This window comes from Dermacentor silvarum, chromosome 1, assembly GCF_013339745.2.
Source record: "Dermacentor silvarum isolate Dsil-2018 chromosome 1, BIME_Dsil_1.4, whole genome shotgun sequence".
NCBI lineage: Eukaryota > Metazoa > Arthropoda > Arachnida > Ixodida > Ixodidae > Dermacentor > Dermacentor silvarum.
The window spans coordinates 294,269,916-294,282,090 of record NC_051154.1 but is presented as its reverse complement, the minus strand read 5'-3'; the positions used below and the strand labels follow the sequence as shown (position 1 = coordinate 294,282,090).

The window sequence follows — 12,175 nt, the reverse complement described above, 5'->3', positions numbered from 1 at the left end:
GTGCAAGGGCAACCAGTGACCCGCCACACAGTAGCCCAGTTGGCTGTGGCATTCTTCTGCTGAGCACAAGGTTGCAGGTTCAATTCTCGGCCACTATGGCAACATTTTGATGGGGAAGGAATGCAAAAACGCTTATGTACTTAGATTTGGGTACACAAAAAACCTCGAGGGGCTGAAATTAGTGCAGATCCCCTCCCCCGCCTCCCTTAACAGTGTCTCTCGTAGCTAATGTGTTACCCGCCGCGGTGGCTCAGTTAGCTAAGGCGTTGCACTGCTGAGCACGAGGTCGCGGGATCAAATCCCGGCCGCGGGGGCCGCATTTCGATGGAGGCGAAATGCAAAAACGCCTGTGTGCTTGCGTTGTAGTGCACGTTGAAGAACCCCAGGTGGTCAAAATTAATCAGGAGCCCTCCACTATGGCGGGCCTCATAATCGGAACTGGTTTTGGCACGTAAAACCCCAAAAAGAAGAAGCAGCAGCTAATGTGTTGCTTTGTGCTGTTAAACCCCATAATATAATTTTATCTGATTTTTAAGGCCATCTAGCAGCCTCAACACCAGAACTCCTTGACTGTGCACAATGCAATGCAGTGTGCACATTGCGAAATGCATTGCAATGCAGTGTGCACAGTGCATAATGCATTGCAATGCAGTCAATTCCAGGGACTGAGCAAGAATAGTGAATTCTTGCTCCTGTCAGTGTACTAGTAAGCACCAAGCAGGTTTACCTATACAATGGTAACTGTCTTCAAAGCAGCCCAAGTGAGTCAATGTAGCGTTATTATTAGGTGCCAGTAATTTTAGGCACGGACATTTTCATGAGGTGGGAGCTTGCACCACCATCAAAGAAAGGTTCTAGCATCTGCTCATTGTTATTTTTCACATGTAAAATATTGACATTTATTGTACGCACAAGACTCATTGATTATATTGCTAAAATCCTGGGATGGGCGATTATTTTCGTCTACAGATCGTCATAAACATTTCAAGTGAGGAATTTTCAGTTCTTTTCGTTTGAGCTCGTGGCAACACTGCCACCCAGCTCCATCAATAACTTGACCTATAGCTGTGAATGCACTATTACTGCAGTGCTACTGCAAGAGTTAAGCCTTGTATGAAGAATGATAGCTACAGCCACCATCGAACTTGGAACAGCGGTGACTGCCGTATCAGCTGTAGCTGTTTCTTGGTTAAAATAATACACAGATGTCCCGATTTCCGCGGGATGCGTCTCATTTTTAGTGGCTCAAATGAACTGTTGGGGTTGCTGTGCCACCTTTTTTCATCCCATGGCACTAGACTCGATGCCCAAGCCCTGATGCAAGTGGTGGCAATTACATTCTTAAAAATTCAGATTGAGTGGTTGCACCGAAAATATCTGTATATTACGAAAAACTGAAAGGCAAGTGAACTGGTTGAGCGAGTAATACACCTGATTTCCAGATGTAAAAAAAAAAGTTTGGGGAAGAAATCAAACAGGAAAAATTGCTGCACTTGTTTCCTGTCTTATTTCTTGCCCAAATTTTTTACCGCTGGAAATTATGGTGCACATATTGCCATGCTTATTTCTTTTCCCCCTTCTCACTCGTCAGGACTACACAACAGAAGTCCTGCAGAGGAGACAAGCCCCTTCAACCAGTAACAATGGCACCAGCAGGAGTTCCCCTGCATCCACCACCAGTAGCAGCACTGGCAGCCCATCAGCCAGTGGCACCACAAGAACGACCACTAGTGCCACTGCTAGTGCCCCCACTAGTGAGGCTGCTGCCCCGCAGCTTCCAAAAAACCTTAACGGTAAGCAAGAATCTCCAAAAATTGGCCCTTGAGAGAATTCCGCTCAAGCATACACTTCATTTACGCATCTAAGCAACTGTCAGAAAACATGTGCAGACTGCGGGCATCACAGATGTGCAATCGCATAGGTGGCACACAAGCACTGAGCAATATCTGTAGCTTTAATAAAGAGTGAGGGATTGCACAAATATTGGAAATGTCGAGTTCTAGTAGGGACGAAATGCAAAAATGCCTATGTGTTTGGACTGCGATGGGAGTTGAAGGCCAAGTGCAATGAAATGTTGGGCCGCTAAGAAAGCCTGGTTTCAGATAGTGTAGGTATAGAGCAGCCTTCTTGCAAAATTTTGTGTTCAAAATGAAAATAGATGCATAATGAAAAGCTTGCAAAATTTGAAATTCTTTATTGTGAAAAAAAAAAAGAAACACTGACATTACTGCTCGCCTGAAGGGACACATGACTCGGAACACGCGGTTTCTCGGCATGACCTCGGAGCTTGGGCAATTGGCACCAAAAAATCTGAAGCGATGCGCTGGTACTTATAAGTCATACCCGCTAACCACAGGGTGCATGTGTCGTCTGCTCAGGTGCTATTTTAAGGCTGCTAATAAGAAAATTAGACAATTACTTGCTCTGCAGCTTTGCCAAGATTGCTTCTGTAGTATATACTACTCATTTAATTACCAATTTAGCCAAAGTGAACCAGAGTTAGTCACAATTAATCTGGAGCCTCCATCTTAAAGGTCTCGCATAGCCCTGTTGTTTGGGATGTTAAACATCTCTTTGCTCATTCAGCAGGCATCAGTGTCATGATTGTACATAGTGTTTATTTTCATATTGTTCAAGTGACACATAAACACTCCTGTTAATTTTGCTCTTAAGGCTGCCTGTGGGCCATTGATGAACCTCTTTGCTCCATTTTACTCCTCCACTTTCTTATCATTCTGAGCCTGCCTCGATATTGAGGTGCCATTACATCACATGCTGTTGCATCACGGTGCTAATACAGTTACTGAAGAGTGTAAACCAGCCTATTTTTACTTTCTTGCCATCTTGTTCATTCGTTTAGATTTTCAAAGCCAGTTTTTTTTTTTCTCTCCTTTTTTTAGGTTAGTGTTTGTTCAGAAATTCTCAATGTTCAAACATCCCTAACAAAATCTAAAGGGGAAATGCACCTAATGTGATGAACAAGGAGGCCGACATCAAGATATGAGTGCCCAGATAGTCATGTCTTTGTTACAGTAATGCAAGATTGTTGTGGAAAATTAATACTTATTTGAATGAGCATTTCTAAGTGTCCTTCGCATGGTCTATTCATACAGCTTGTCCACTGTATTTAGAGGCCACCTTCAGTAGGGTAGAAACTTAGGCTGGTTTGTATAGCTTAGTTCAAATTCTGGAAGACCAGCAGCGTTATGGCAACACAATGTGCGTGTCATTCTTTTCTGTGTATTTCGTCTAAGCGCTGTTCTTCTAGAATTTGAATTAAAGGCAAACCTGCACTGATATTCCTCTTTGGCTGAACTTGCTATAAATAGTATGTACTGGTTCAGTACATACCACTGAAGCCAACTTGGCAAAGATGCAGGGCTGATAATTGTCTAATTTTCATAATAACAGCCTTTAACTAGCACCTAAGCAGATGCCGCAGTCATCTGGTGGTTATCAGACATGACACAAATGTCGGAACAATGCCTCCAAGGTTTTCAATGCACCAGTGGCACTGCCTGATCTCGAAGGCTGTCCCCAAGCGCTGCACTTTTTTTTTGTTTTGAGTTCCGATTAATTTCTGGCTAGTGGCAATGACAGCTTTATATTTTTTTTAAGTTTTGGTATCGAAAACGTCTATCTTTTCGTGATGTGACTTTTTCCGGCTCATATGTCAAACGTAAAAATTGCAGTGAGGCCCTGCTTTATATCTACAGTATCTTAAACTAGGCTTTTTATGCGTTCCGAAATTTCATCACCATTGGCAGCCTGTGAACAGCCATTTTCATTTTTTAGGCCATTTTTATTAAAAATGACTTACATTGATGCTTACTGTTTCATGTGAGCGCACCTCATGGGACGTATTCTCAGATGATCACTTTCAGCGATACTATCGCCTTCGCATGACGTAGTGCTCAACCAGCCGACCAGCTCATCTGGTTTTGCTCAACTAGCCGATAGCGCACGCCTGATGGCCAAGGCGATAGTATCGCCAAAAGTGATTGTCCCAGAATACTTCCCCATGTTTATTCCTGTAATAGCTAGCAAGCCTATTGTCATAATGGAAGTAAGTTTTTATTTCAATCACCACTGCATATAGTGATGATCATTTTTGTAAGTAAGATGGACAGCTCAGATAGCTGGGCTCTCATCTTAGTTCCGATTTCGAACCACATTTTCAAGCATGAGTTATTTTTGGAAGTGCTTTTATAAAATTGGCTGGATTGGGGGTCAGGCACAGCAGCCCTGACTCCGTGAATATGATGGCTGCCCCACATTTGTGTGTTATATTCTGCTGGTAGACAAAAATTATACATTACTGATGACTACAGTAATTAATAATGGCTGTGTTTCACCTTGTATTCCTACATAATGCAGAAACTGGAAAACAGGAAGGCAAGAACTATGGAAGCCTTGACACACCATCTGTGACAGAGGAGCCTTCATCGGCTGCGCCCACGGGTCCGGCTGGCGATGTTGTGTCTGGACATCGCAGCGAGCACCTGGACCATGCACCTGAAGATTCTCATCCGAAAGTGTCCGTTGACAAGCTAGCTGAAACAGCTGAAGAACCTGGTCACCATAAAGTGCCAGTCACACAAGCTGGCGAGGAGGAGACAGCAGAAAGTACCAAAGAAGAGGCATCAGGCGATGCAAGATTATGTAAGCTCTGTTGTTGACTTGCCTTTGCACATTCGTTGGATGATACAGCATCTATATATTGACTGTAAGTTATGATAATTAAAACCAAGAATTTGTGGCATGAGGGCAGAGTTAATACAAATGTTGCTCAAGCACAAGGTATGAACTTGGACTGTTTAGGTTCAAGTAAGGGCGTGCTAATATTCTAAATTTTTAAATATGAAGCCATTATTATTCGATTTGCATTCAATTCACTCTTCTAAGTTGATGAATATTCATTTATGTTCAAATATAAGGGATAACACTTGTTAATTTCTGAAGGGAGAGAGATCGATGCAAGTGAGGACTCTCTTGAATGATTCTGTTGCAAGAGTATTGTGGTTGTTGCACAAAGGCACCGGTTGCTGAGCACTAGCATGGAGTAGCTAACTTTTGCTCATTAATTTCCAGTCATTCATTATGGATGCCTCCTCTTTAAGCAGCTTATGAATTTGCTTGCTCAATTTAGGCAAAGGAGCGGTTTGGACAATCTCGGTGTGTTTGCATCCCTTTAAAAGGATGTGCCATGCTGTAGTGTATTGCACTTAGCTTTTTCAACAAACATGGCACTCTGCATGCATGCAATGTAGTTCCTGTGGTTCTTTACTGTCATTGTGGTGGCATGCTACATACAGTATGTGGTGAACTTTCAGTTGTTTCTCATTTACAAGTTCCTCATTGAACAGATGTACAATTATGAATGGCATTACATGTCAGGACTACATGTGCCATTTTGTTTAGAAATTAGGAAATGTTCAGCATTTGATTCTCGAAGGTAGTTTTTCTCAAATATTTGTATTTGATTCAATTCGAAAATATCGCTATTCAAACACCCAAAACAGGACAGAAAACAGAACAGACACAGAAGGGAGGCAACACAAGCACTGACAATCATTAGTGGGTTATTCAAGGTTAGTGGAAAATCTATTGCAAACAAAAAATGGTATGCACTTTATAACACAAAGGATACCCGCTGCGGTGGCTCGGTTAGCTAAGGCGTTGCTCTGATGAGCACGAGGTCGCGGGATTGAATCCCGGCCGCGGCATTTCGATGGAGGCGAAATGCAACAACGCCCGTGTGCTTGCGTTGTAGTGCACTTTAAAGAACCCCAGGTGGTTAAAATTAATCCGGAGCCCTCCACTACGGCGTGCCTCATAATTGGAACTGGTTTTGGCACGTAAAACCCCAGAAAGAAAAACAAGATAACACAAAGGATAAAATGCCAAGCACTGCTTGCCATGATTAACAGCAAAGAGCAGCATTGTCAGACTGAATGGTAAAGATCTATTGCAAGAAAAATGGGCCAATAAGGTTCAACAAATGCACAAATAAATTTGCAAACCACTGAAGGCAACAAAAAAAATTATGCAGATTCCATGCACTGTGGGAATCGATGTTATGCGAATCATTTTGCAAGTAGCTAGCTATCTAGCATCATTTGGGGTTCCGCAAAGTGTTGCCAGGTAGACCAACGTGTTTTGTATAAGGCAAGAAGTTGTGTGTGTGACGCAAGCATATGACAATCGCATACAACAGCAACGGCATGATTTCTGCTCTAGCCAATCGACACAAGTTTGACATGCCGATCATTGGGTTCTACATAGGTACTACAGGCATAAGAGACACAGATTGTGAGGTCCCCTGTGTGGACTCCTGTATTCTAAAATGTTCCTCCACTCGGCCCTCCATCTCAACTGAAGAAAGTAGATGGCAGTTCCACCCCTTGACAGAAGTAGTCTCTGCGCTTCATTGACACTTCATGTCAATTCTTGAGAAGCATAGTGTCTTCTTCAGTCAAGGGGCAGCGCTGAGCTCAACTCAGTGGAGTGAAGGAGGAGCTTCGAGTCGAGGATCATTTGAGAATATGGGAGCTAAGTGTTGTGCAATCATTTGTGCCTACCGTGTTTACACGATTGTAGGTCGACCCATTTTTTAAAAATTTGGCAATCCAATGTTGGGGGGTCGACTTAGAATCGAAATCGAACCGTGTACCGCTCGTAACGGCAAGAGAAACGAGAAATCAGGGGCGCTACGGCGTGGTTACAACTTTGCACCTATGTTTTTATGGTTACAGTTGAAGCGTAGTGTAATAATTTACTGTATTGCATACATTTTGATTACGTGCACCACGAGCGCACGGCTCTTGTGGGAGCATTGATCATGGAAGAGCCGCCGTTTAGGGGGTATTGGTAGCTGGCGGAAGAGCCGCCGTTAGGGGGGTATTGGTAGTTGGCAGAAGAGCCGTCGTTTGGGGGGTATTAGTAGTTGGCAGAAGAGCTTTTCGTTGAGATGCGATTGTTTTCGACGGCCGCGCGCATCTGTCACTTCTGCTGTTGTGCTGAATCGTCGCGCCTGTCATGAGTGCCAAGAACTTTCGACGCTCGTTCTCAGCAGCGTTCAAACGGGCTGCTATCCTCCATGTTGAAGAAACTAACAACTGCGCAGCGGGACGCAAGTCTGAAGTCAGTGAACGTGTGGTGCGGCAGTGGCGGCTTCAGCGTAAGAAAATTTGGCCTCTCTGGCTACAGTGTGCGGGTGGGTCCTCTCTGCGTGGGGGGCTGTACCGCGCGATGTCGTGGCGCGGTCGTTCGCGAAGTGTGGACTCACTTTTGATGACGCGCTGTGGGACCGCGGCAGCTATGACGGCAGCAGTACCAGTGAGGTCAACTCTAGTGACGATGAGTAGTTTTAGAAACCCCATCAATAAGTTTCCCTTGTGTGAAATGCACTCGCGTGGTTTCCCCCCCCCCACCCCCACCCCCCAATTTTTTTTTTTTAGACATGCAATTTGGGGGGGGGGGGGGGGGGGGTCGCCCTACATTCGAGTCGACTTACAATCGTGTAAATACGGTATGTCTATGTCATGTGGTCTATGTTGCAATGACGATGGCATATGTACTCCGGTGAAGAAACGCTAAAACCTGTTCGACCTAGGCTGATCATAAAGGCGGTATACCATGTTCCAGAGCTTCTACGGAGCGTTAGATGCTACAAGGAAAGGACTGCTTACCCTGAAGACGGGGATGCAGTCTAACAAAACCTCTCAAAGTGCTAGTTGTCACAAGGGAAGAATGTGAGACACTGGCACATGACACACACGCCAAACATCTCAAACAGCTAGTTGGTCTTGGCACAAGAGAAGTATGCATACGATCGTAGCCTAATGGTTAAAGCATCGGTCTACTGTGCTGGAAGTCAGATGTTCGATCTCACCGTTGGCCACGCATTTCTTTTTAGCAGAGGGATCCACAACGAGATGAGACAGAAACCTTCCTACTTACCTACTGCAAAGTGCCTTAAGTTTTGTGTGACAAAGGTTTGTGTGACAACGAAAAAATGAAACCACCATTTGATTCTCAGCACCTGTCTCGCCTCACGTCTTTCTGTTGTTTGGGGGGGGGGGCGCTGTTTCAGAAAGTCGACTTGCATAGTCAGGCTTGTTTGTTTTTAGGGTTGGGTCGTTTTGTCTTCTAGTCTACTGACAGCACCTTGCTAACAGTACACAGCTGCGAACAACCTTTGACTGTTACCTTAGTTGACTGTTACCTTAGCTACTTGGAATTTTATTTGATGCATGGTATAGCATTGATACGTGCAACCATGCATGTTGATACAGCACTGGGTCATTATGAAGCAAGGCCATAACGGCATGTGTGCACATTAATTTCAAAACTGTCTTTTAGGTTTTAATGGCTTGTGAATATAGACCACAACTACACAATGCTGGCATTGCATTGGCAGCGCGCACTAAACTTTGTCATAAAATTATCTCAGTTTGAAAGCTGTGGTCAAGATAAAAATAAATGAAAGCTAAGCTGAGTGTATTGTGTGCAAACACTGGCTGCAGGATTATCAAATGTAATTTCAAATCAGCATAGTCTTGGGTGTGCCTCAGTCATAGCATGTAACAAATTAACTGCTTATTTATGCGGGTTATAGCCTCCTTGAGTTTACTTGCCACTGTGGCTTAGTGACTATGACATTCAGGCACCGAACACAGGGTCATGGATTTGTTTCTGGCCACCGTGGCTGCATTATGATGGAGTCAGAATGGAAAATGCTCATTTACCATGCTTATGGGTGCACATTAAAGAACCACAGCTGTTCAAAATTGGGATCCCTCCACTATAGCATCTCTCATAGCCAACTTGGCAGCTTCTGGGTATTAAACACCATAATTTGTGTGCTTGAGTAGCTGCAAAGCGAGCGAAACTCTACCTATGCAATGAAGTCACCATATGGTCAGTGAAATAAATGTAGTTACATTTTATTGGGATAGCAATTATACTGATACTCAAGGTGCATTCATGCTGTCAGCACCGCTGCCACCGTTGTCCTCTTGACACCTCATGCACGACTGTTGCAGGTAAAAGGTTAGAGGCTCTCCATAGACATGGAGTGCATTTGGCTGCACAAACAACGGAGCGAAGTGAACGCACCATCAGCGCTATGCTAAGTTGCCTCTCTGGTGGAGCAAGGGCAGCATTCTGCCTTCAACTGCTGGCATGAGCGTTGTGCACACTCGCACTGTAAGCACACTAGTGTTCCTGCCGAGTTGCTGTCTGTATACTCTAGTCTCAGCAGTAAATATCGAGCTAGCGTTATCTAATATTTCACCGGCCACTGACTAACGCCAATGTTTTCCCACCGGTCTCATCTCGTGCACCATCGAAGTGCAATGTCTCCAATGCCACTGGCGGTACTCTTCATCACGCCAGCATTGCAAGACACCTGGTAGCTGCCAGGGCATTGTTCCTTTTGTGTAGCAGGAGTTGCCTTGCGTGCTGCATCGTGCCACTGTGTCGCCCATCCTTGCTGTCGCTGTCATTATGTTGCTCTTTTGGCAAAACTGCCAAATTTTTTCATTTAACTGAACATAACTGTGGTGAGCCCTAAGTGCAGTTCAACAAGCCCTCGAAATTAGGTTATAAGTGATGACATGCAATAAGTTGTCACATCATCCATATGACCACATGCCTGCCCTAGACAGCAATCCCAGTTATAGTGTAATGCGATATTTCATCACATTCATTATCTTTATTCAATTGCCATTTCAGAGATCTTTTCCAAAAAAAACTTATGCTGCTTTCTTTCCTTTATAAATCATTTGGCCTATTTGCTTCTAACTGTTGGGTGTCTTTCTCCATGCAGCTAGTTCAGCTGAAGGTAAGACTGAACCAGAACCTCCAGCTCAGAGCGAGGGCGTTCAGCCACAAGACTGGGTATACAAGAAGTTTTTTTACGTTGTGTTGTGCATGACTGGAATGCTTGCTTGAGTCCAAGTACTACACAAACTGGAATGTCTGCTTAGGCCTAAACTTTAAGTGCCCTAAATTTCCAGCGTATAAGTTGCACCTTGTGTATATACACAAGTCATGTACCCTTCCTCCTGTGAACAGGTTCTTGCATGAGTAAAAAAATGTTAGCAAAAAAAACGGACCTTTGTGCTAGACACACCTATGTTTACTTCGTCAATGCTGTAGAAAATGAGTATGCAAGCTTGTATCCATTGCATAATGCTGCAGTAGTAGTGCTTTAGCATAACACTATCTGTGACCCGAAACCCTGAGGAGTTCCGTCACATGTGCTGACAGGACGGCATGTGCATTGGTAAGACATTGCCCGGACATGTCACACTATGATAAAAGTTTTCCATTTTGGTGCTCTCGGTTGCTCTAAAGAAAAAAACAAATTTCACTCCCTATTGTTTCTAGGTAGAAACTCCTGTTCACACTCCACACAAGCGTAGGCCAGTATGTAAATAGTAGGGGTGTGTGAATACCCTATGCAGTCGCCGATCGATAAATCGGACACCAATAATCCGGACATGCTCGGTAATTCGGACAGCTTCGTGGCACCGCCAATGTCCCCGTAGACCTAATGTGTAAAGATAACCAATATTTCGGACAGCTGCCAGCTCTACAATCGATTGTCCGTGACTGTAGCGTACGCAGATTCTGCCGCCATTATCTCCTCTGGCAATCTCGATGAGACATGAAGTATGGCCTCAGAGATTACCCGTAAAACGGTAATTCCTGAGGCCTTGTCTCGGTCACAGCACTGTGCCTCTGAAAAGACATTGACAGCGCGGTGTTGTGTGCCAAACTGAACGATGACGAAATAATTGAGTGAGTTCTCCCACTGTCAAACAGCGACTCTTAACTCAGATGATGATGTGCCGTGCGGATCTGACTCGAGCCTTTGCAGTCCTTGCATCAGCGTACAGTGACAACAGAAAACCGGCAGAAATATAGGGGTACTTGGTTACACGTAAGCGGAAGTGTGTGTAGCAACGAATCGACCACTTTTTCCTTGCACAGGGGTATTGAAACATAAATAAAATTATCTTTTTTGGGCGCATTAGTTTTTTCGGACATTCGATAGTTCGGACTTATTTACGTTCCCCGTGAAGTCCGAATTATCGGTCGTCAACTGATGTAGATTTCAAATTGAATGTTGAATCGAATCAATAAAGAAAAAATGCTTAACCATGCACTCGGCCGCGCAATGCTTGAAACAGCGAAGCTGGGTGATCGTAGCCCAGCATTTTCCGGAAGTGCACGCGAACTTTTCATCTTATTACTCATGATGATGATAATTTCTTTTCGCACGACTCGAACTTACGGCCATCACTGCGCGTTGCATAGCGCAGCTTGCAACACTGACACCGCATTCCAATGCCGACACTGCGTTCCAGGAGACCGGCTCCATGAATGCGTTTCTCTCTCTCTCTCGCTCTCATAGCGCACAAAACCTCTTGACTTCACAGAGCACAAGCGTACGAACGCGCCAGCTGTAGACGAAGACGATGCTCGAACGCAATCATATTGTTCGCATAAATGCATGTTCGGCAAGCGCGGCAGTATAGCCTAGTGGTTACGACGCTCGCTTTGGGATCGCGAGTGGGTATGCGAGTTCGAATTCCGCCTCGGCAAGAAAGTTTATTTTATTTTCTTTCTTGGTAGTTTCTTTATTGCACCACACATTACAGCTGGCTTAAACAGCTTCGCTGTTATAAGCCAAAGATCGAATATCAGAAAATGTTTCACAAAATTTAATGAATGTACAGTTAAACCTGCTTATAGTGAACCTCCATATAACGAATTCCTGGATATAACGAAGGTTTTCTATTCCCCGCCGTTACTCCATAGAAGCACATGTATTTGAGACCTCTACGTAATGAAGTGGCAGCGGGAGACCCCCTTGAAATAACGAATTTTCCCCGCCGATAACCAAGAGATTTCGCTCCAAATTTTGTCATTGTTGCGCGAGCAGCAACCGGAAGCACCTCTGCCGCAACGGAATGTGAAGCGACACCGTCGTGCTTGACGCGCTCGAATTCACGGCGACTGCAAGGTGAGAGCGAGCGCACGTGTGCGTGCGTGCGAGCGTGCACGAGGTGGGCCTGCATCCCTCGACCCGGCAATCTTGCCGCCGCGGGCGTGTCCTTTCCCCCTCTCTTCATTCAAACCTGATCCCGCCGCTTGCTGTAGC

General features: G+C 44.7%; 1 protein-coding gene across 7 annotated transcripts in view; it reads left to right on the top strand.

Moving 5' to 3' along the window:
* The window catches only part of LOC119437229 (FK506-binding protein 15-like), a 141,382-nt gene that overhangs the window by 102,449 nt on the left and 26,758 nt on the right, over positions 1–12,175 (top strand). For 6 of the 7 annotated variants that reach the window (XR_007464907.1, XM_049660365.1, XM_049660366.1 and 3 more), the window contains exons 24-26: positions 1,592–1,793; positions 4,378–4,662; positions 9,833–9,903. Coding sequence is in view for 6 of the 7 variants with exons in the window: in XM_049660365.1 (XP_049516322.1) it covers positions 1,592–1,793; positions 4,378–4,662; positions 9,833–9,903 (558 nt within the window). In the remaining variant the exon portion in view is untranslated. The remainder of the gene's footprint in view (positions 1–1,591; positions 1,794–4,377; positions 4,663–9,832; positions 9,904–12,175) is intronic. The other variant, XM_049660368.1, reaches the window with a different exon arrangement.